Source organism: Eptesicus fuscus, chromosome 13 (assembly GCF_027574615.1).
Source record: "Eptesicus fuscus isolate TK198812 chromosome 13, DD_ASM_mEF_20220401, whole genome shotgun sequence".
Classification (NCBI taxonomy): Eukaryota; Metazoa; Chordata; class Mammalia; order Chiroptera; family Vespertilionidae; genus Eptesicus; species Eptesicus fuscus.
Window position 1 is genome coordinate 42,778,977 of NC_072485.1, and position 23,001 is coordinate 42,801,977.

Genomic DNA, 23,001 nt, shown 5'->3' on the forward strand with positions numbered 1-23,001 from the left:
GTGTGCAGGAGGCAGCTGATCGATGTTTGTCTCTCATAGATGTTTATAGCTCTCTATCCCTTCCCCTTCCTCTCTGTAAAAAATCAATAAAAGATATACTTTAAAAAAATACCTTTAAAATTCCTCCATTTCTGCCTGGCTGGTGTGACTCAATGATTGAGATCCCAGGCTGCCACCACTAGAAAGGGATTGCACCCTGGCCAGGCTGAGACCCCAGCCGAGGCCGCCGCTGCTGGCTGGGTGATTGCGCAGTGGAGGTGCCAGGCCCTGCTGGCATGAGACCCAAGCCCAGGCTGCCTCTGGGCCAGGGGATCATGCGGCTTGGATGCGAGGCACTACCAGCCTGAGACCCCAGCCCTGGCTGCCGCCGCTAGCTTGAAGATTGCACGGCGTGGATGCGTGTCCCTGCGGGTCTGAGACCCCAGACCAAGCTGTTGCCGCGACCGGTGAATCGTTTAGTGGGGGTGCGCAGCCCTGCCGGACTGAGACCCCAGCCCAAACTGCCGCCGCTGGCCGGGATCGCGCTGGGCGCTGGCGCCTCCCAGCCGGACACCCCGTGCTGCTGCCACTGGGCAGGGATCGCTGCGTGGGGGACAGGCGCCTCCCAGCTAGACACCCTGGACTCCTGCCACTGGGCGGACTTGGGGATTCCGGCAGGGCTAAGAGGACTGGGCGCTGCCATCTTGTGGGTATGGGCACCGCCATTTTTGTCGTGGAGTGATGGTTAATTTGCATATTACTCTTTTAGTAGATAGGATTCTCATTTTCCTCTGCTGCCTAATGAAATTTGGTTTCAAGTCACCTGGGCTTGGGTCTCATGCCAGCAGGGCCTGGCACCTCCACTGCGCAATCACCCAGCCAGCAGCGGCGGCCTGGGCTGGGGTCTCAGCCTGGCCAGCGTGCAATCCTTTTCTAGTGGTGATACATTGTTACCTTCCCCCTCACACACCAATATAAAAAGCATTTATTCCATATATTGCACTGCTGCAATACTCTAAGCCTGGCCATCCTCCTTCCTGTACCTACCGACGGAGAACCCATGGTTGCTTTACTGGTAAGAAACTACTCATGCTCCTAGTGGATCTTTTAGATACTGCTTGGTTTGTTTGTGGTTGGTTCATACCTGAAAAGAAAAAGTAAAAATTGCCAAGCAGGTGATGCTATCACAGACTTGAATTTACCTTTAAGTTTCTCACAGAAAAGGAGGTTGAAATTGTGTGGATCCATTCATACGTGGATTTTTTTCAGTAAGTACACAGTCAGTCCTATACCCCCAGGTTTTAAATTCATGGATTCAACCAACTGAGGATAAAAAACAGTGTTTTCTCTGTGTTTGGGGATATACAGACATGGAGGGTTGACTGTAGGCACTGTTCTATGCCATCCTATATAAGAAAACCACAATATGCAAATTGACCGATCAGCAGAATGAGCAGTCGATATGTTGTGCACTGACCACCGTGGGCAGATGCTTAACACTGGAGCTGTGTCCTGGTATTCAGTGCGCTCCCACAGAAGGAGCGCCACTCAGTTAGAGGCTAGGCTCACGGCTGGCGAGTGGAGCGGTGGTGGTGAGAGCTTCTCCTGCCTCCACTGCAGGTGGGTAGTAAGGAGGGAGGGATCCCAGACTACGAGAACCTCAGACTGAGAGCCCCGGACTGCAAGAGGGCGCAGGCCAGGCTGAGGGACACTCTCATCCCCAATCCCCAGTGCACAAATATTGTGCACCAGACCTCTAGTTTTTTATAAGGGACTTGAACATCCATGCATTTGGTATCCACTTGGTGGTCCTGGAACCAATCCTCTGTATATATCTAGGTATGATTGTAGTTAAGCTTTTAGGGAGTCAGTAGTTACACTCAAAATTTTCCACTATGACAGAATGGGGGGTTGGTGCCCTAACCCCTATATTGCTCAAAGTTCAACTGTGTTGTTAATGCAAGCAAGCAGTCCATTACATGGATTTACCAAAACTAATTTATCCACTTTTGAAAATATTTTTGTATTGATGTGCTCTTCCCAATTCTTTTGGATTCTGAACAATGATACAATCATTGTCTTTTAATGTACATTTTACAATTTGTCTGGTTATTTCTTGAGTATAGCTGGATTTGGATTGATGGGTAAAATGCAGACATATGTGTTTAAGGTGTTAAAAATACTTAAAAAGCTGAAATATCAGCCAATGAGGTTTAATTAGTTCATGACCCCAAAAATAACCCATGTGTGACCTGGCTCAAATCCATGCCAACACCGGGAATTAGCATGCCTTTTCATCTTTGCTGGATCAGGTGAGCCAAGTGAAAATGGTGTCATATGTCTATCTTTTTAGAAATTCTGGGGTTACTGGTCAAGGTGGACTTTCCTTTTGTGAGTCCAGCTGGACTGGTGATGCTGTGTTCTGGAGAGATGGTCTCTGTGCTGCCGGGGGCACATCTGAGAAGATGGGGCCTTACCATTGCCATCCTCTCCTACTGCCCCATACCTCACACAGAGGCCCCAGGTCAGGAAGAGGGAGGGCTCTCATGCTTATGCCATGTGGGGACAGTGCAATGAAAAATGGCCACAGAAGAAAAGAAGAATTTGCTCTTATCAGACACAGTGAAGAATGGGAAGTTGTTCTAGAGGCAGAAAACCGTTAACTACAAGAGAAGACTGAGAAGGTCTCCTATGAGAAATGGAAAAGGACAGAATTCACACAGCATAGAGACAGAGGGACAGGTACAGAGACACAGACAGAGCAGGATGGTGGCTGACAATGAGGCAGCAGAACTGAGTAAGAGTCTTTAATCCAGAAGCTCTGAGCAGCACAGTCTGAGGCTGTGTCACTTATTAGCCCTGTGATTTGGGACAGTTTGGCTCACTCTGCTAAGCCTTAGCTTCCTGTTCTATAAAATGGGATAACAGAATTAGTCCATCATGGCAATGTTTTAGGAACGGAGAACTGTGTAAGCCACTGTCTTACTATATTTAAGTCTCAACAAACTTTACTTCTTAGAAACTCTATCTCATGGTGAAAGGAGCTCCTCCTCTTTGAAAGGTCATCTAATTAGTGCAAATTTCAACTGAGGGCTCTTGTCACATTGCAGTGCTGCCTCTAAACTGACTGTGAAGATCAGTCTCAGGCTGGTTCATTTTTCCGTTCCCCTTAGTGCCTCATCTTGATACTCTGTAGCCCATTGTGATGTCCCCAAGAATGTCCTATTTCCACATAGTCCTCTAGCCCCCTGCTTATACTGCCAACTCCTCTCTGACAAACGAGCCAATAATACACAGTTGGGAAAGGATAGTTTCTCATCAATAAACAGTGCTGGGAAAACTAGGTACTCACATCCAAAGGAATGAAATAAGACCCTTATCTTGAGTCAATTGTTGATTTTATTTTTTTTTCCAATATGAAAAACACTTATCCTACAAAGCAAGATACAAAATGAATGAAACTCTAACCCAAATTTTTGTTGTTTTACTGCCCATTTGTTAAAGAAAATTGACAAAATTCGTAGATTTGGCAGAACATATGCTCAGACAGTTAACCAAATATAGGTAGCAAATGCACATCTGAAAAAAGGCTCACCATAAAACCTTAGAAAAAATGCAATCGAACAATGATATAGCATGATAAAGTTACAAAAAAGTTTAAATAAAGGATGACTGATAATACCAAATCTTGTCTAGGATGTGGAGGAATTAAATCTGTCATACACTGCTGGAAGAATGCAAAAATGTGCAATTGGCTTAAATCACAACTTCCTAATTTCTTTAAGTTAAACATTCACCTCTCCTCTGACTTGGACATTGCATTAGGAGTTATTGATGAAGATATATGAAACCTATCTCCATTTTAAGAATTATGCACAATCCCTAATAGGCCAGTGATTCTGAAGCAATTATGCTTTCACCTTAACCCTACTGTCCCTACACCTAAGTGACAATCATGCATGGAATCTCAGACATTAGGACACATGGCCCTTTGCACAATCTCTGAAAGTGATTTCCTTCAAAAGTATGGGCACACCCTGTGAACACTCTGATGACAAGGAAAGTGACTGTTTCTGGCAAAATATTTCCTACATTCACTGCAATCCTAAGGCCTTTCTCGTGTGAACTCTCTGATGACAATGCAAGTGTTTCTTCAGAGCAAACTATTTCCCACATTGGCTGCATTCATAAGACCTTTCTCCAGTGTGAAGTCTCTGATGACGATGAAGGTCTTTGCTAGTGGTTAAAAGATTTCCGACACTGACTGCACTAATAAGGCCTTTCTCCAGTGTGAACTCTCTGATGACGACGCAACTGTCTGTTCATGGCAAACGATTTCCCACACTGACTGCACTCATAAGGCCTTTCTCCAGTGTGAAGTCTCTGATGACAACAGAGGCTACTCCTATTGGTAAAAGATTTCCCACACTGACTGCACTCATAAGGCCTTTCTCCAGTGTGAAGTCGCTGATGACAACAGAGGCTACTCCTAGTGGTAAAAGATTTCCCACACTGACTGCACTCATAAGGCCTTTCTCCAGTGTGAAGTCGCTGATGACGACGGAGGCTACTCTTGTAGGCAAAAGATTTCCCACACTGACTGCACTCATAAGGCCTTTCTCCAGTGTGAAGTCTCTGATGACAACAGAGGCCTTCGCTAGTGGTAAAAGCTTTCCCACACTGACTGCACTCATAAGGCTTTTCTCCAGTGTGAAGTCTCTGATGACAACGGAGGCTACTACTAATTGTAAAAGATTTCTCACACTGAGTGCACTGATAAGGCCTTTCTCCAGTGTGAAGTCTCTGATGACTAAGGAGACTACTCCTACCAGTAAAAGATTTCCCACACTGAGTGCACTCATAAGGTCTTTCTCCAGTGTGAAGTCTCTGATGATAACGGAGGCCTTCGCTAGTGGTAAAAGATTTCCCACACTGACTGCACTCATAAGACCTTTCTCCAGTGTGAAGACTCTGATGATAACGGAGGCCTCCGCTAGTGGGTAAAGATTTCCCACACTGACTGCTTTCACGTTTTTCTCCAGTGTGACATTTCTGATGACAACTCAAATGACATTTCCTTACAAAAGATTTCCCACATTCACTGCACTTATAAGGCCTTTCTCCAGTGTGAAGTCTCTGATGATAACGGAGGCCCTCGCTAGTGGTAAAAGATTTCCCACACTGAGTGCACTCATAAGACCTTTCTCCAGTGTGAAGACTCTGATGATAACGGAGGCCTTCGCTAGTGGTAAAAGATTTCCCACACTGACTGCACTCATAAGACCTTTCTCCAGTGTGAAGACTCTGATGATAACGGAGGCCTCCGCTAGTGGGTAAAGATTTCCCACACTGACTGCTTTCACGTTTTTCTCCAGTGTGACATTTCTGATGACAACTCAAATGACATTTCCTTACAAAAGATTTCCCACATTCACTGCACTTATAAGGCCTTTCTCCAGTGTGAAGTCTCTGATGATAACGGAGGCCTTCGCTAGTGGTAAAAGGTTTCCCACACTGACTGCACTCATAAGACCTTTCTCCAGTGTGAAGTTTCTGATGATAAAGCAGACTCCTCCTACCGGTAAAAGATTTCCCACACTGAGTGCACTCATAAGGTCTTTTTCCAGTGTGAAGTCTCTGATGATAATGGAGGCTACTCCTACTGGTAAAAGACTTCTCACATTGACTGCACTTATTAGGCCTTTCTCCAGTGTGAAGTCTCTGATGATAACAGAGGCCTTTGCTAGTGGTAAAAGATTTCTCACAGTGACTGCATTCATGTTTTTCTCCAGTGTGACATTTCTGATGATAACTCAAGTGAGATTTCCTGACAAAAGATTTCCCACATTCACTGCACTTATAAGGTCTTTCTCCAGTGTGAATACTTTGATGATAACGGAGGCCTTCACTAGTGGTAAGAGATTTCCCACAGTGCCTACACTCATAAGACCTTTCTCCAGTGTGAAGTCTCTGATGATGAAGGAAGCTACTCCTAAACTTAAAAGATTTCCCACACTCAACACATTTATATGGCTTTTCTCCACTGTGAACTCTCTGGTGTTGCATGAGGTTTCCCCTTTGGCTAAAGAATTTCCCACATTCGCCACACTCATGACGCTTTTCTTTAGAATGAACTCGCTGGTGTTGAATAAGTATGGAGAGTTGTTTATAGCATTTCCCACATTCACTGCACTCGTATGGACTTTTGCCTGTGTGCAATTTCTGATGATAACGGAGGTCAGAGATTTTTGTAAAAGATTTTTCACATTCCTGGCACACAAAACACTGTATTTCATTACGGACACTATGATCCTGAGCAAGCGTCTGGTTGCAGCCAATGGCTTTCTTGCTGAAATAAAACTGCTTTGCACATGCCCCACACCTCAACAGTTTCAGGCTGTGTTGTGTTCCCTGCTGCTCAACCAAGTGGAAAATGTCTCTCAGGACAGGCCCACAACTCTCACAGGGATGACTCTTCTGGGAGGACAAAGCTACACTGGGGTTCTTTGCCTGTGACACTCTCACAGAAAGATGCTGTTCAGTAGGTGCCTCCACATCCTCTGCTCCACAGCAGCAACCTAGTGAGGATATGAGTTCAAAGTTCTCCAGCATCACTTCCAGGAACAGGTGTCTCTGAGCCTCATCAAGGAGGCACCATTCCTTCTTAGAGAAGCGCACAGCAATATCCTCAAAGGTCACACCAACCTCAGCTGGGGGCCTCTGTGGGTTGAACGGGTTAAGGGTGGCAGGAGAGGAGGCAGCCAGGGACACAGTGGTCCATGTCCGAGGCAAAGAACTGATCACCTGGGATGCTGGTTGGTGGGGACCAGGACTCTTGCGCCTTCTCATTCTGGCATCTCCACCAAGACTCTGCGCTCAGGATGCTCTAGGTGATCCTGAGAGAAGAGGAAATGCCCATCAGAAGGAGAACACTGGAAGTCAACTACTGACTTTATTTATACGTAGGCATTTGCCCTTGACTGGAATCAAACCTGGGAACCTTCAGTCCACAGGCCAATGCTCTTCCACTGAGCCATACTTGGTAGGGCCAACTGTTGATTTTAAAAACGGCAAACAACTGCACTGCAAAGCTTTGTATAAGAACCTCAAAGAATTTGTATGGGCAAGTGTAGCTTAAAAAGAGTCCGTTTACCCATGTCCTAAAGTACACTTGTTGCCTTGGTTTTCAAGTAATTTGGATGAGATAAACAAACTCATGCGTTTGGTCTCAGAAATATAAAAGTTTTTACTGTTTCCAAATGAAAAGGTGTCTGGAGAAGATGGGCATTCTCACAGAAGTAATTACAGAGAGATATAAAATAACTGAGAGAAACATATTTTTTTCTAGGATAAAAATTTTTAAAATGGATAAAAAAGAAGCAGTAACAAAAAAGAAATTCATAACATTAAAAAAAACACTAACTATTAGGGAAAACCATCTCAGTAAAAATGAAAATTAAATACATCATGTTAAGCTAATAGTAAAAAATCTGAAATTGATGAGGAGTTCAACAGTGGCCAGATTTGGCCGATCTCAGGAAGGCCCATGGAGCCACATGTCACCACTTCCTCTAGCTCAGGTGTCCTCAAACTACAGCCCGCGGGCAATATGTGGGTGTTTTTGCCGTTTTGCTTTTTTACTTCAAAATAAGATACGTGCAGTGTGCATAGGAATCTGTTCATAGTATTTTTAAACTATAGTCCGGCTCTCCAACGGTCTGCGGGACAGTGAACTGGCCTCCGTTTAAAAAGTAGGTTCAGGCAGTAACTCGGTTCTCCTGGCTCCAGGGGATGGTAATTTCCATTAAACTAAGAGGTGACATCACAGAAGTCTGAGAATGATGAGGAGAGCCCAGCTGGAGAGAACCGAGCTTCAGGCAGGGAAATTGAGACCTCAGCAAGCTCAGGTTGTAATTTTCTCAGGAGGGAGGTCATCCTGACATGTGGGAGGGAGCAGAGGCCACTGTTACATATTCCTCCACTGAGGCCTGGACATATTTCTGAGGCTAAAATCTGGACTATGGACTAGAACTCACCTGAGGAGTGTCTCATGGATCTTCTTGGAGAACAAGAGCAGCTGGAGCTCAGGTAGCTTGGAGGAAGGACAGAGAAAAATATTAACCTGAATACTTCTTCCAAATTAGATTTATTGTATGCAAAAATGATAGTGCTTAATATAAAAAGTAAAACTCTGGAAATGTAATTTCTAAAAAATATTAATGGATCAGTACACTAGTACACTCATTGGGCACATCCACTGTTTCACAAATTTCTCATTTTGGGCCTCAAACAACTAGGGAAATGTTTTTATTGCATGAAAATGTTGATTTCTTTTTCCTGTTACTCACTGCAGAAATTTCAACTGTATACTCACTCTGTGACACCTTTTTTAAAATTTTATACTAGTGGCCTGCTGCACGAAATTCATGCACATTCAAATGGAATTAATTAGAGGAAATACTTTAATATTTCTATTTGCCCTTTCTCAATAATAGAAGTGTCAGAGATGAAAGAAAATTAATAAAATGTATATGAAAATCTTCGTCTGTTAAGAGTCTGGGGTGTGCCCTGGGACCCCGAGTCAAGTCCCCACCCACCTGCCTGCTCCTCGAAATCGCGCAAGACCCAGATCCCGCGGTCACACTCCCATCAATCCTGACTAGGCGGGGACGTAGCCCTGGCCAGGTGCCAGGCCTACGGTGAGTGGCCTGAGGTCCTCGATAAAGTCCCGCTGTGCGAGGGACACAGCCTCAGTTCCCCCATCAATCCCCTCCACTGGGTGGATGGCGCAGCCTCAGGTCCCTGCTGATTGCTCATTAAGTCTCATTACTGGAACTCAGCCTCTGCTTGGGAGCAGCCATCTTGTGTTACAAACCACACCCCCACCCACTCTGCTGTGGGTGCCCCATGTTTGTGTTAGTCATTTGCATATCCCTCTTTATTAAATAGGACATTTGTGTTGATTTCAGAGAGGAAGGAAGAGGGAGGGAGAGAGAGATTCTCATGATGAGAGCCCCACACTGGGGATTGAGCCTAGAACCCAGGCATGTGCTCTGACTCAGAATCAACCTGTGACCTCCTGGTTCATAGGTCAATGTTCAATCACTGAGACACGCTGGATGAGCTGCACAACTGTTTAGCCTTGCAACTGTTGCTTTCACTTAGGGGCTGGGAATCTTGCCCTGGGCATGTACAGCTTAGGAACTGACAAACACCTCAAGTGGACACTGCACATTGAATTTTGGGCTCATTTCTCTAAGGTTCCCGCTTCCATTTCAAATCTCAGACTCCGTGGTATCTGTGAACTCCAACTTCCTTCTTCCCAGCCAACTGAAATGCCACAAGCCCTGGCCACCTCTTTCAGCTTCGTCTCTGTTCCCTGCTCTGTGAGTTAGTAAATGTTCTGGGGGAAAGCACAGGTAAATGTGGGGCTTGCCTAGGAGCTTCCACATTCTCTGCAGCAATTTCCTTCAAGTTCTGTCTGACTTGATTTTCCTCTAATACCTTCAGTTGCTCTGAGTCTTTTATTCAGCTTTTCTACGATATAAGCTGCACCGTCACCCTCCGATGTGGAGGTTGCATGCACTCCATGCTCATCCACAAATGTCCCAAAGCTCCAAGGTACTGACTGGGTTAGGTTTCATTCACTCCAGGTTTCTGACTGTTCTCTCACCCCTTCCTTACATGTTGGGGAGCACAAGAGACTTGGTTGGAAAGTTTGTAAGGAGAACATTCTGATAAAAGGGAAGTGAGTGGAAGGCTGCCTGTACTGTTTAATGGAATTCCGACTTAGGGGAGTGTTGAAGGTGACACCTCTAATTATTTCTTGATCTTTCCAAACAAGTTTGTGCTCATGCAGACCCCCGGGGTGTTTACTGGAATCCTTATGCTTAATCCCTGGATGCCCTTGCCTAGAGGGCAGTGTAAACACGTGTTCCCCCAAGGATCTAAACTAATCTAACATATAAAAGCCAAGAGATGGTTTGGTTTAATTACTTACCTTTTGAAATTCCAAGGGACTAATTCATTATTTTGGAAGCAGGTAAGGGGGGACACTAAGCATACCTCTCCTCTGTAACCTGTGTTCCCACGGCCAAATCTAAACCTTTTCGGGGTTCAGTAAAAGTGGGACAGGATGAACCTACAAACCGCTCTTGGCCAAGTCCAATGCCCTCCTTTGGTTCTCAGTGTCCTCACGGCGTCTCGGTGGCTTTAACCCAGGGGAACGCTCCGCTCTTGCGGAGACTTTCCTCCCTTGGTCTTCAGAACACTTTCCCTTCTGTCCTTCCCTTCACTCTCCATCTCTCTGCCGCCCTGCCCCTCGGTGCCCAGTGCCCGTCCGCGGTGCCGCCTCCCTCTGCCCCGCCAGACTCACCTGCCGCACTTCAACTGTGCGTGTCCCTTTGTGTCCCGCGAGGAGCGGCAGCCGGCGCCCCGCAGGCTCTCCGGGCCCGGCTCCGCGGGGGACGGGCGGGGGGACGGGTCCAGCCCTGAACTTCTGAGGAGTCCGCGGCCGCCTCTCCGACACTGAAAAGCGGACGGGGAGGGCCAGGGCGCGCCAACTCCACCGGGCGGGCGCGCACCTCCATTCCCTGGGAGCGGACACGTGGTAACCGGAAGCTCCGTCCTGGAGACCCGCCCTCGTGGGCGGGGCTACCTGGTCCCGCCCCGGTACAGGCAGAGCCCGCCCCGCAGTCTGGGCTGACTTAGGCGCTCAGCCGGAACCGGGGTGCAGGTGAGAGGGGAGGGAAGCCCCGTGGTGGGATCAGGTCCTCTGGGCGGTGCTACCCCGTCCTGCCTGGTTAGAGGCCCAGCCCCACGCCCTGGTGAGCTCAGTGAGCGCTGGTGGTCTGGGTGCTGTTGTTGGAAATGCTCTTAAAAGGGGCCACGGGAACTGGAAAACCGCTCGGCAAGGTAGTTACTTCTCCAAAAGCGTGCAAGGCCGACGGAAAAGGGAGCGGGCAAAGCACAGCGAAGGGGAGGGCCGTTCTCTGTAGCTCTGACCCATGGCTACACTCTGCTCCGATTGGTTTAGGGCGTGGGTTCACCCTCTGGCGCGAAGGGCTAATTCCAGCGGCGCCCGAGGGGTGGATGGCACTTGAGGTCCCACTGAAAACCGGGAACTGGGGCTTAGCTAAGTACAAGGAAGGGAAACCGCAGCAACAAAGATGATCCAAGGCTATATAAGAGGGCAATAAAGTTAGTATCTAAACTATTATTTTGAGAGAAAAGACCCTTTGATTCGTACACTGTCACTGCATCTAGTGGCTCAACTCCTCCTACCCCTGCGGGTCCTCAGTGTGGGTCCCACTCATGGCGTCCCAGGAACAAGGAAAGGAACCATTCCCTGGTCACCCTTTAAAGATACAGACAGTGTGTGTATCTTTGAGGGGGACTAGCTTAGTTAGGGGTTAGGTATAGAAATAGGTACATCTGTTCCATGCACTTCAAGGGAGTTGTAAAATGAGAGTGCAGGAGGGAGATTTTTTTTTTCTCATTAAAATTTTTTAAAATTGAATTTATTAGAGTGACAATGATTCACAAAACCATACAGGTTTCAAGTGTACAACTCAATAAAGCATCATCTTGTTAGCATAAAAAACATCCAAACCTGTAAAGAATTTTTGTGAGCTTATTTGAGCCAAACTGTCCACAATTCCTTGGGAGCAGAATCTCTACTTAATGGGATAATGCCCCAGAGAATGGCTAGAGGCACAAATGGGTTAGCTGAAAACCATTGGTGATGGATTAGGGAGGCGGGAGAAAGCAAAGTGGGGAGGGGAAACCTCTGGGATTGGATAAAAAGTGAGATGGTAGACACATACTCCTTTTACTTAGGTGGAGGCAGGATAGTTAACAGCCAACAATTAAGATGATTACAATAACAATGAAGGAATTTGTGATATCTGTCCTGGGGCCCAGGGCATTTGGTTGTGCCCAGAAGGGTCCAGAAAAAAGGGAAGTTACAAGTTACCTGACATTTCAATGTTGTGTTATATAGATGTAAATAAACAATAGACTCAGTTAAGGTAAAGATTGACCTTGCCAGGGAAGATACCAGCCTAGGATGTGATTACCCAACATAAATTCTTTGAGTTGAGGTATTAATTTCAGACTGTCCTTTGTGGTTATTTTAGGTCTTTTAGTTTGCAAGACTGCCATTCAGGCTTTTCCTGAGCTTGTCAGATTAGCATGTGGCCCTTAGAAGCAAAGTCTCTTTCCATTCCCATTTCTACCACCCTTGGCCCACCTCCACCTCCCCTTATCCTCCTTTTCCTCGAGGTATATTTTTTGGATAATCCTGTCACATTTTCTTCATCCAGTTCCTCCTCCCCTCCCCCTGACAGCTGTCAGTCTTTTGCAGGTATCCGTGCCTCTATTTTTCTTTTATTCATTAGATTCCACTTTGTCCCAATTATGGCCCAATTAATTGATTATCTGCCTAGACTCAGTGGGACAAATGCAGGTGCCCAGGAGTCAGCAATAACGGCCTATCCCCTGGTACTTCAATGTCTAGGCAGCTGAGCCGAACCGGAACACGTGACACACAAGACAGAATTAGTATGCAATCACACAGGGTTTATCTACCTATTTCTAGTGGGTCCTAGGATCCAGCAAAGGCCACCCGGCGATGCACAATGAAGGATAGATGGCGAAAACAGAGACAGGCAGGCGGCCGCAGTTGGTTCGGGGTAACACAGCAGAGTAATCAGGGGCTCGTCTCTCCGAGTGACGTGTAATCCTCCTCTTATCGGTCAGGAGACCTCAACTGAAGGTCTCAGGGTTATATAGACCGTGGTAAATAACTTGAGTCCTTATCAGTGTGGGCCAGACGGTGTGCCTTCTGCTGAGAGCAGGGCATTTACACTTTAAGGGCTCGGAGCTTTTACATCAAGATAGTGGGATGTTTATTAATTTGGAAGTTACAGAGTATTGGGTGTTTACATACAGCAAAGATTTCACACAATAATTATTTCATACATTAGAGGGGTTACATTATTATAACACACTATGCCCGGCTGGTTTTGCTCAGTGGATAGAGCATTGGCATGTGGACTAACGGATCCTGGTTTCAGTTCTGCTCAAACGCATGTTGGGGTGCATGTGGGAGGCAGCCAATGGATGTGTCTCTCTCATATTGACGTTTCTTTCCATCTCTTCCCCTCTCACTCACTCTAAAAATCAGTGGAAAAATATCCTTGGGTGAGGATTAACAAAAAAACAAAAGCTTGCACATGTGAGTGTGATCACATGGTATTTGTCTTTCTTTGACTGACTTATTTCACTTAGCATAATAATATTCAGGTCTATCCATGCTGTCCCAAAAGGTAAGATTTCCATTTTTTATGGCCAAATAATATTCCATTGTGTAAATGTACCACTCATCTACTGATGAGCACTTGGACTTTTCCCATACTTTGGTTATTGTAAATAATGCTGCAATAAACATAGGGGTGAATATATTCTTTTGAATTGGTGTTTTGGGCTTCTTAGGATATATTCCCAGAAGTGGGATCACTGGGTCAAAAGGCAGTTCTATTTTTAATTTTTTAGGAAACTCCATAACAGTTTTCTACAGTGGCTGCACTAGTCTGCATTCCCACTAACAATGCACAAGGGTTCTCTTTTCTCCCCATCCTCACCAACACTTGTTCGTTGATTTTTTTATGATAGCCATTCTGGCAGGTGTGAGGTGATATCTTATTGTGGTTTAATTTGCATCTCTCTGATGATTAGTGATGTTGAGCATCTTCTCATATGTCTATTAGCCATCTGTATTTCCTCTGTGGAGAAGGCCTTTGTCAAATTTTTCATTGGATTGTTTGTCATCCTGGTGTTGAGTTGTATAAGTTCTTAATATATTTTGAAAATTAACTCCTTATCAGATGTATCATTGGCACATATGTTCTCCCATACCATTTTGTTGATGGTTTCTTTTGCTGTGCAAAAACTTTTTAGTTTGATGTAGTCCCATTTGTTTATTTTTTTTCTTTGTTTCCCTCACCCTAGGAGATATATTGGCAAAAATATTGCTACCAGAGATGTCTGAGATTTTACTGCCTCTATTTTCTTCTAGGATTTTTATGGTTTTGTGACTTACATGTAAGTCTTTTATCCATTTTGAGTGTATTCACATGTATGCTGTAAGTTTGTGGTCTAGTTTTGTTTCTTTTGCATGTGCCAAGATTGATGAACCTTTAACCAGATTCATCAAGAATAACAGAGAGGACCCAAATAGATAAAATCAGAAATGAAAGAGGAGGAATAACAATTCACATCACAGAAATAAAAAGGATTGTATGAAAATATATGAACAACTATATGTCAACAAATTGTAGAACCTGATTAAATGGACAAATTTCTAGAACATACAATCTTCCAAAACTGAATCAGGAAGAATCAGAATACTTGAATAGAGAGATTACAACTCATGAAATTGAAATAGTAATAAAAATTTCCCTGCACACAAAAGTCCTGTACCGGATGGCTTTGCAGTCAAATTTTACCAAACATTCAAAGAAGAACTAGCACCTATCCTCAAACTATTCCAGAAAATTTACGAGGAGGCAAACTCCAAGCTTTTTTTGAGGCCAGCATTATCTTAATTCCAAAACCAGATAAAGACACTACAAAGAAAAAATTATAGGCCAATATTCTTCATGAACATAGATGTAAAATCCTCAACAAAATATTAGCAAATTGGATCCAGCAATACATGAAAATATCATGCACTGTGATCAAGTGGGATTTACGCTGGGAATCCAAGGTTAGTACAATATTAGCAAATCAATAAATGTGATACATCACATAAACAAAATGAAGGATAAAAAACACACAGTCATATCAATAGATGCAGAAAACACATTTGATAAGATCCAGCACCCATTTATGATAAAAACTCTCAGCAAAGTGGGAATAGAGCATACCTCAAAATAATAAAGGCCATATATGACAAATGTACAGCCAACATTATACTCAGTGGGCAAAAGCTAAAAGCATTTCCTTTAAGATCAGGAACAAGACAGGGATGTTTGCTTTCACCACTCTTATTCAACACAGTACTGGAATTTCTAGCCACAGTATTCAGACAAGAAGAAGAAATTAAATGCATTCAAATTGGGTAGAAGAAATAAAAATATCGTTATTTGCTAATGGCATGATTTGTACATAGAAAACTCTAAAGACCACCAAAACCCCAATGATTTAATAAATAAATTCAAGAAAACAGCAGGATATAAAATTAATATTCAGAAACCAATGGCATTCTTATATACCATCTAGAGGCCCAGTGCACAAATCCAAGCACTGATGGTGTCCTTTGGCCTTGCCTGTGCCCTCTCACAATCCAGGACCCCTTGGGGGATGTCGGACTGCTGGTTTAGGCCCGATCCCTGTAGGCCTAGATGAGGGACCCCACTGGTGCTCGAATCCATGGACCGGGCTGGTTTTGGCCCAATCCCCGCAGGCCAGGCCAAAGAACCTCACCAGTGAATGAATTCATGCATCGGGCCTCTAGTATGCATATAAGATCTTTGGCTAATCTCTTCCTGCCCTCCACCTTCATCCTCTTCCCTCTGAGATTCAGCAGTCTGTTCTATATTTCCATGCCTATGCATTGAGCATCTTCCCCCTGGTGGTCAGTGTCCATTAAAGTTATAGCTTGAATGGTCGGACATTTGCTTATGCTTTTATATATAGATAATGAACTATAAGAAAGAAATTAAGAAAAAAAATCCCATTTACTATTGCAACAAAAAATATAAGGCACCTAGGCAGACCTGTACTCTGAAAATTGTAGGACTTTGAAGAAAGAAATTGAGGAAGATACCAATGAATGGAAGCATATACTGTGTTCATGGGTTGGAAGAATTAATATCATTAAAATGTCCATTCTACCCAAAACAATTTATAGATTAAGTGCAACTCCTATTAAAATACCAATAGCATGTTTCACAGATTTAGAACAAATATTCCAAAAATGTATATGGAACCCCAAAAAGACCCCAAATATCTTCAGCAATCTTGAGAAAGAAGAACAAAGTTGGAGGTATTGCAATACAGATATCAAACTATACTACAAGGCCATTGTAACTAAAACAGCCTGGTACTGGCATAACAACAGGCACATAGATCAATGGAACAAAACAGAGAACCTAGAAATAAATCCATACCTTTATGGTTATTTAATATTTGACAAAGGAGGCTAGAACATACATAAAGGCATTTTCTTCAGTAAATGGTGTCAGAATGGAGATCTGGGTTGCTTGAAGGCCTGAGGGCAGAACTGGTGTGTATATGTGTGTGTGCGTGGGTGCACATGCATTTTGATTTCTATTAGTGCCTGGACTTAAGATCTGAGGAAGGAAGGTGGGAAAAGTTAATGTTGGTAGCTTCCGGTCTCCATGGACCTAAGAAAACCAAGGTGAAATTACTTTTAAAAATTTTTTTATTCTGGGTCCGGGTGAGGCCACGTGCCCCTGGGTCTGGGAGAGGCCACGCGGCCCTGGGTCCAGGTGAGGCCATGTGCCCCTGGGTCCAAGTGAAGCTGGATCCCGGGTCCGGGTGAGGCCGTGTGCCCCTGGATCTGGGTGAGGCTGGGTCCCGGGCCCGGGTGAGGCCACGCGCCCCTGGGTCTGGGTGAGGCCACGCGCCCCTGGGTCCAGGTGAAGCTGGATCCCGGGTCCGGGTGAGGCCGTGTGCCCCTGGATCCGGGTGAGGCTGGGTCCCGGGTCCGGGTGAGGCTGCGTGCACCTGGGTCCGGGTGAGGCCACGCACCCTGGGGTCCGGGTATGGCCACGCGCCCCTCCAGGTGAAGCTGGATCCCGGGTCCAGGTGAGGCCGTTTGCCCCTGGATCCGGGTGAGGCTGGGTCCCGGGTCCGGGTGAGGCCACGCGCCCCCTGGGTCCGGGTGAGGCCATGTGCCCCTGAGTCCGGGTGAAGCCGTGCCCCTGGGTCCGGCCGAGACCAAACCAGAGGGAGTCGGACCTGCATTACCACGATTTGTCCACCATCCAGAGCTGAGGGGTCAGTGCCGACATGTACACATAAGGAACTGGTAGACATTGATATTGGGTCTCAAAAGAACTGTTGGTACAGAAAGAAACTCACTACAGACTGATTCATTTGCCGGTCAGCATAACTATTATTGCTCGTCTCACATTCAGTTCTTATAAGTATATCTCTAGGGACACATGATCTCGCTCATCTAGGGGAAATGATGAACAACATAGACTGATGAACAAGAACAGACCCAGAAACAAGGAGGCATCGATCGGACTATCGGGCCTCAGAGGGAGGATAGGGGAGGGTGGAGGGAGGGGGGAGAGATCAACCAAAGGACTTGTGTGCATGCATATGAGCCTATCCAATGGTTAAGTTCAACAGGGGGTTGGGGCATCAGTGGGGAGGGGTGTGGGATGGGAATGGGGGGATGAGGACAAATATGTGACACCTTAATCAATAAAGAAATTAAAAAACAAACAAAAAAAAATTTTTTTTTTATTGATTTCAGGGAGGAAGGGAAAGGGAGAGAGAGATAGAAACATCAATGATGAGAGAGAATCATTGATTGCCTGCCTCCTGCACGCCACCTACTGGGGATCGAGTCCACAACCCAGGCATGTGCCTTTGACTGGAATTGAACGTGGGACCCTCCAGTCTTCAAGCCGATGCTCTTTCCACTGAGCAAGACAAGCTAGGGCCCAATGTGAAATCTTAAAGTGGAATATAGGAGACCAGGGGATGGGAAGGCGTTCTTAAGGTGCATCAGGAGAGAGCTACTGCTTCCTGTTTGTTCTTTACCACCACCCTTTGGGGAATTGAGACCACTTTGCCTTTCTCTATCTCTGGGACTGCTCCCATTTGGGGTCCAGAAACAACCAGACCTGATCTTGGTAGACAAAACCCATGGGTGGGTCCCAGCTGCCATAGATGATCAGTTTGAACAATCTGGACATTCACTTAGTGACATAAGGTACTAGCAGTGAAAAAAGACAACTAAGATAATAGGTAACTCCATTAAAGAAATTCATGGAGGGAGAAGGGCAAAACAAAACAAAACAAAACAAAACAAAAAACACACTTTCTGAGACCATAACATGATTTCTCTTAAAAAAGAGTTTAGTGGATGAATTGAAGGAAGAGATGTTTTTTTTTGAGTGCCAAAATAGATTTGAGAAATATCTCCAAAGAGCAGAAAAACTATAAAGATAAATCAAGAATTACAGAGCCCTAGCCAGTTTGACTCAGTGGATAGAGCATTGCCTCACATACTGAAAGTTCCTGGGTTCAATTCCAGTCAAGGGCATGTACCTTGGTTTGCAGGTTTGATCCCCGGCCCTGGTCAGGGTGAGCACTGGATGTAACTAACTGATGTGTCTCTTTCACATTGACGTTTCTCTCTCTGTCTCTCCCCCTTCCTTCCACTCTCTCTAAAAATAAATAGAAAAATATCCTTGGGTGAGAATTAACAACAACAACCAAAAAGAAAAAAAAAAAGAATAACAAAGTGTAAATTACTAGAATTCTAGAAGGAATAAAAGACATTAATGGATGAGCGACAATAATTAAACAAATAGACTATTTCTTGAGATGTAATAAAAGGCTCACTGTGTTTCAGGCTGGAACATTCTTCCTCAAGAGGGGTGATAATATCTGCAAGAAGGGAAAAATGGTTCCAGAGGGGGAGGTAGCCAAAAATGTTAACTCTTTTTATGTATAAAGCACAGGCACAATATATAAATAGAAATGCAGGTTATCTGTGCTATTAAAATGTCATAGTGGGCAATTAAAGAAAAATGTCTTCAAGTTTCCATAAGTAGGTGATAATGAATAAAAGATTGAGAAACACTGATGATAAAAAAGAAATACCAAGGTATATGCTGGTAAAATTTTTGAACTCTGAGGAGAAAAAAGGAAAACCTTACCACATTCAGCTAAAAAGAACATGTTGTGTACAAAAGAGGAATCATGCTGGAGTTCGATTTTTTTTTTTTTAATTACTAATGTTGGAACTGAGACTGGAATGGCAATAAAGGACTACACCTAGCCCATACTTAGCCAAGATGTGGCTCAACTGTCAGGGTGAAAGATAAACAGCAATTGGGAGAGTTCCGCACTGAGAAAAATACTTGAGAGAAGACTTTAAAGATTATCTCTATGTGAACCAGAACAAAAATTTGGGGGGAATGTAAAGAAAGAAAACACTGTGGCTTGGACTAAATCTATATATATATAAGGCTAAGTGTCCCTCCAACTGTCTGACTGGTAGCTATGATGCACACTGACCACCAGGGGGCAGACGCTCAATGCAGAAGCTGCCATGATGCGCACTGGTTGGCACCATGGATCTGGCACCCACAAACCAACACTTGGCTTCCCCAAAGTGGGATACAGGTGCTGCCACCACCCAGGATCAGCACCTGACCAAATTGGAACCGATGCTGCCAAGACCCATGGAGCAAAATACAGACCACGGCCCAGCACAGTCTGGAAAAGGTCACTGTGGGTGATGGGTAATGATGTCACGTAGTAATGCCCAGCTTCATTTCCCTAGTGACTAGTCTCTTTGGAGCTTTTTCAGCCCAGGAACATGACTTGCTTTATAGCCAGGTGCAGACATTTTACAGTTTAACCAAATGTCTGTGATGCATTTCCATGTGCCTCATCTCATTTGATCCTCACAGAAGTCCTGGAGTAGGTAGATAGGAGACTTGGTAGAATCTTATTTTCTTTTCATTAGCCAGGAAATGGAGATTTAGAAAGTTTAGAAACTTGATCCAACTGAAAAGAAGTAAGAAATGGTGGAACTTGAAAATGACTTCAGGTTTTCTTATTGCACAGACTATAGTCAAACACTGCTACGGTTAAATATTTCACCCTTTGTTCTCCCTGTGTGATTTACAATAATAATCTGCTTTGTGTTGATATTTACTGCTGTGTTGCTGACATTTACCTGAAAGAGAAGTTGGGGTGCTTCACTGGGCTGGAAAAAGTTTAGCTAAATCAGAAAGCAGGTCTAATTAAGCAAGTTTTTCTATATATATAAAGCTCTCACTGGTGCCAATTGCACGTGTGTGTTTCGATCTGTCATTGTCGATTGTAAATTTGGTTGACACTTGTACTATAGAGAAAGGGCAAATAGCGATATTAAAATATTCCATCTAATTAATTTCCTTTCAATGAGCACAAATCCATGCACTGGGCCTCTAGTATTTAGATAATTTATTATAAAGTGTAATGGAAAAAGGTGGGACCAGGCAAATGAAATAGAAATGTGGCTGAGGTAATCAAGACTCACATATCTCCTACTAATTATTAAGTTTGTACAATTCTATACCCTTAGACATCAGAGTTGAACATTATTAATGACTCTGGAATTTGAAACTATGTGAGTTTTTATGTAATTCTTTTCATGAAGAATAAAACTTAAAAAACCATGAGTCCATATTAATTGTAAGCACTTATATTCACACTAGAGGCCCAGTGCATGAAATTTGGGGTGTGTGTGTGTGGGTGTGTCCCTCAGCCCTGCCTGCACCCTTTCCAATCTGGGACCCCTTGAGGGATTGGGCCTAAACAGACAGTTTGACATCCCTCTCACAATCCAGGACTGCTGGCTCCCAACCGCTTGCCTGCCTGCCTGCCCACCTGATTGCCCCTAACCCCTTCTGCCTGCCAGCCTGATCACCCTCTAATCACTCCCTTGCCAGCCTGATCAACAATTAACTGCTCCCCTGTCTGCTCAATTGCCTCTAACTGCCTTCCCCAGCAAGCCTCGTCCACGCTAACTGCCCTCACCTGCCAACCTGGTTGCCCCTAACTGTCCACCCCTGCAGGCCTGGTCACCCCCAACTGCCCTCTCCTGCTAGCCCGGTCTCCCCTAACTTCCCTCCATTGCCAGCCTGGTCGTCCATAACTGCCCTCCCCTGCTGGCCTGGTGGCCCCCAACTGCCCTCCCCTGCCAGCCTGTTTGCCCCCAACTGTCCTCCCCTTCAGGCCTGGTTGCCCTCAACTGCCCTCCCCTTTAGGCCTGGTCACCCCTAAATTCCCTCCCCTGCCAGTCTGGTTGCCCTTAACTGTCTTCCCCTGCAGGCCTGGGTCCCCCACAACTGTCATCCCCTGCCAGCCTGTTCACCCCCAACTGCCCTCCTCTGCCAGCCTGGTCACCCTTAACTGTCCTCCCCTGCAGGCCTGGTGCCCCCAAACTGCCCTCCCTTGCAGGCCTGGATCCCCCCAAACTGTCCTCCCCTGCAGGCCCTGGTCACCCCCACTGCCCTCCTCTGCCGGCCTGGTCACCCTTAACTTCCCTCCCCTGCATGCCTGATCACCCACAACTGCCCTCCCCTGCCAGCCATCTTGTGGTGGCCATCTTGTGTCCACATGGGGGTGGCCATCTTTGACCACATTGGGACGGCCATCTTGTGTGTTGGTGTGATGGTCAATTTGCATATTACCTCTGTATTATATAGGATTGTACTAAAATAGGCTTGTAGCAAGGCTAGCTTAGGTGGTAGATGATTTTTTTTATAGGATCCTCTGGAGAGAAGCAAGAGAGAAATGGACAGGAAAAGGTAAAGGCATTGGGAAATGGTATTAGCAAACATGTCCATTAGGGACAATGATGAGGCTGGTAGAGAAAGCTCTGTCTCTGGAGCTCTGGTGTAAGTGCTTCCCTCAAGGGCTTTTATGACAGAGGATGAACAAACCAACTCCTGGAATGCAACAAGCTGAATTTCATCTCCAATTTAATGTCTGTTTCTGAACCTTAATCTAAGGCTGGTGAGTGAATTAGACATTTGTGATTGGGGTGCTTCTATGATCAAGTAAGGGCTGGGCTGATATTATGTCCCAGACAGGCCAGAGATACAGGACTCTGAAAGATATTGATATATGTGTGTGCTAATTAGAAAAGACCAGACACACAAATCTGGTTGGTTACAGAAGTGAAGGTTGAGGTGTGGGGTAGGAGTTTCCTGATGTTATTGAAAGTATGTAAGTAAAGCAATACCATCCAAAAAATAACAGGTCCCCAAATAATTTGACTGGGTCTGTAAAAACCCCACAGAGGACTGAAGACATATCTTGGAAAATATGAGAAGAGCCTTGATGATGACGGAGATCTGTGCCAGGCTTCCCAAAGCAGGGTGTGGGAAGGGCTTTGAGGAGGCAGCCAGACCATCTCGGGCAGGTGTGAGAAGAACCTATGGAGGAGGAGTCATTTGAGAAGGGATTTCTAGGATAAACATGTGTTAGAGCAAAATCTTTCCAACAGGAGACCAAACAGGCAACCTCTTAGTTCTCTGGCTTTGGTCATGGGCTGAAATTAATAAAAATTCTGTGCTACAACCTTTCTTCAATAACTTGGCACCATCAGCATCTATAATCTTTCCTCATCTGAAGCTCTGCTCTTTGTTGAATTGTGTGTTCCCTGGCCTCTTCCTCTCACAGAGCAGCCATACGCTCTATAGAGATAGTTCCCTTCTCCAGGCCATGACTGGGCTGTCTTGACCAGTAACTCTAATGGCAGAACAATTTCTGTCATCACTTATAGCAGTGGTTCTCAACCTTCCTAATGCCGCGACCCTTTAATACAATTTCTCATGTTGTGGTGACCCTCAACCATAAAATTATTTTTGTTCCTACTTCATAACTGTAATTTTGCTACTGTTATGAATCGTAAAGTAAATACCTGATATGCAGATTGTATTTTCATTGTTACAAATTGAACATAATTAAAGCATAGTGATTAATCAGAAAAATAATATGTAATTATATATTGTGGAATATTTATTTCTAATTACAAATAAATGAAATTTTGTCTTGAAGCATGGTATAGCATGGGTAACAGTCTTAATATAACAACAGTAAACTACATTTTGCGACAGTATGCATAAAAAGCCAATGTCAGTGCGAAGGTTGAGATTGCTTCTTTCTCACCAGATCAGAAATTCTCAGGGCAGTCTTTGCAAGAGCACAATGAAGATCATCTTTCACAACAAGTCTACTTCTGTATTTAGACTT

General features: G+C 44.8%; 1 protein-coding gene across 1 annotated transcript; it reads right to left on the bottom strand.

Moving 5' to 3' along the window:
* Nucleotides 1-3,361: 3,361 nt before the first annotated feature.
* On the bottom strand, nucleotides 3,362-10,582 carry LOC129151282 (zinc finger protein 585A-like). The gene is made up of 3 exons (XM_054725591.1): nucleotides 10,355-10,582; nucleotides 8,016-8,071; nucleotides 3,362-6,875 (listed from the first exon to the last, which is right to left on the bottom strand). Exon 3 carries the CDS (start codon nucleotides 6,826-6,828, stop codon nucleotides 4,249-4,251), a length of 2,580 nt encoding a protein of 859 aa, XP_054581566.1. The 5' UTR covers nucleotides 6,829-6,875; nucleotides 8,016-8,071; nucleotides 10,355-10,582; the 3' UTR covers nucleotides 3,362-4,248.
* Nucleotides 10,583-23,001: the final 12,419 nt, after the last annotated feature.

Excerpts from the sequence above, each read along its gene's own strand:
- LOC129151282 (XM_054725591.1), bottom strand. The coding sequence starts at position 6,828 with ATGAGAAGGCGCAAGAGTCCTGGTCCCCACCAACCAGCATCCCAGGTG.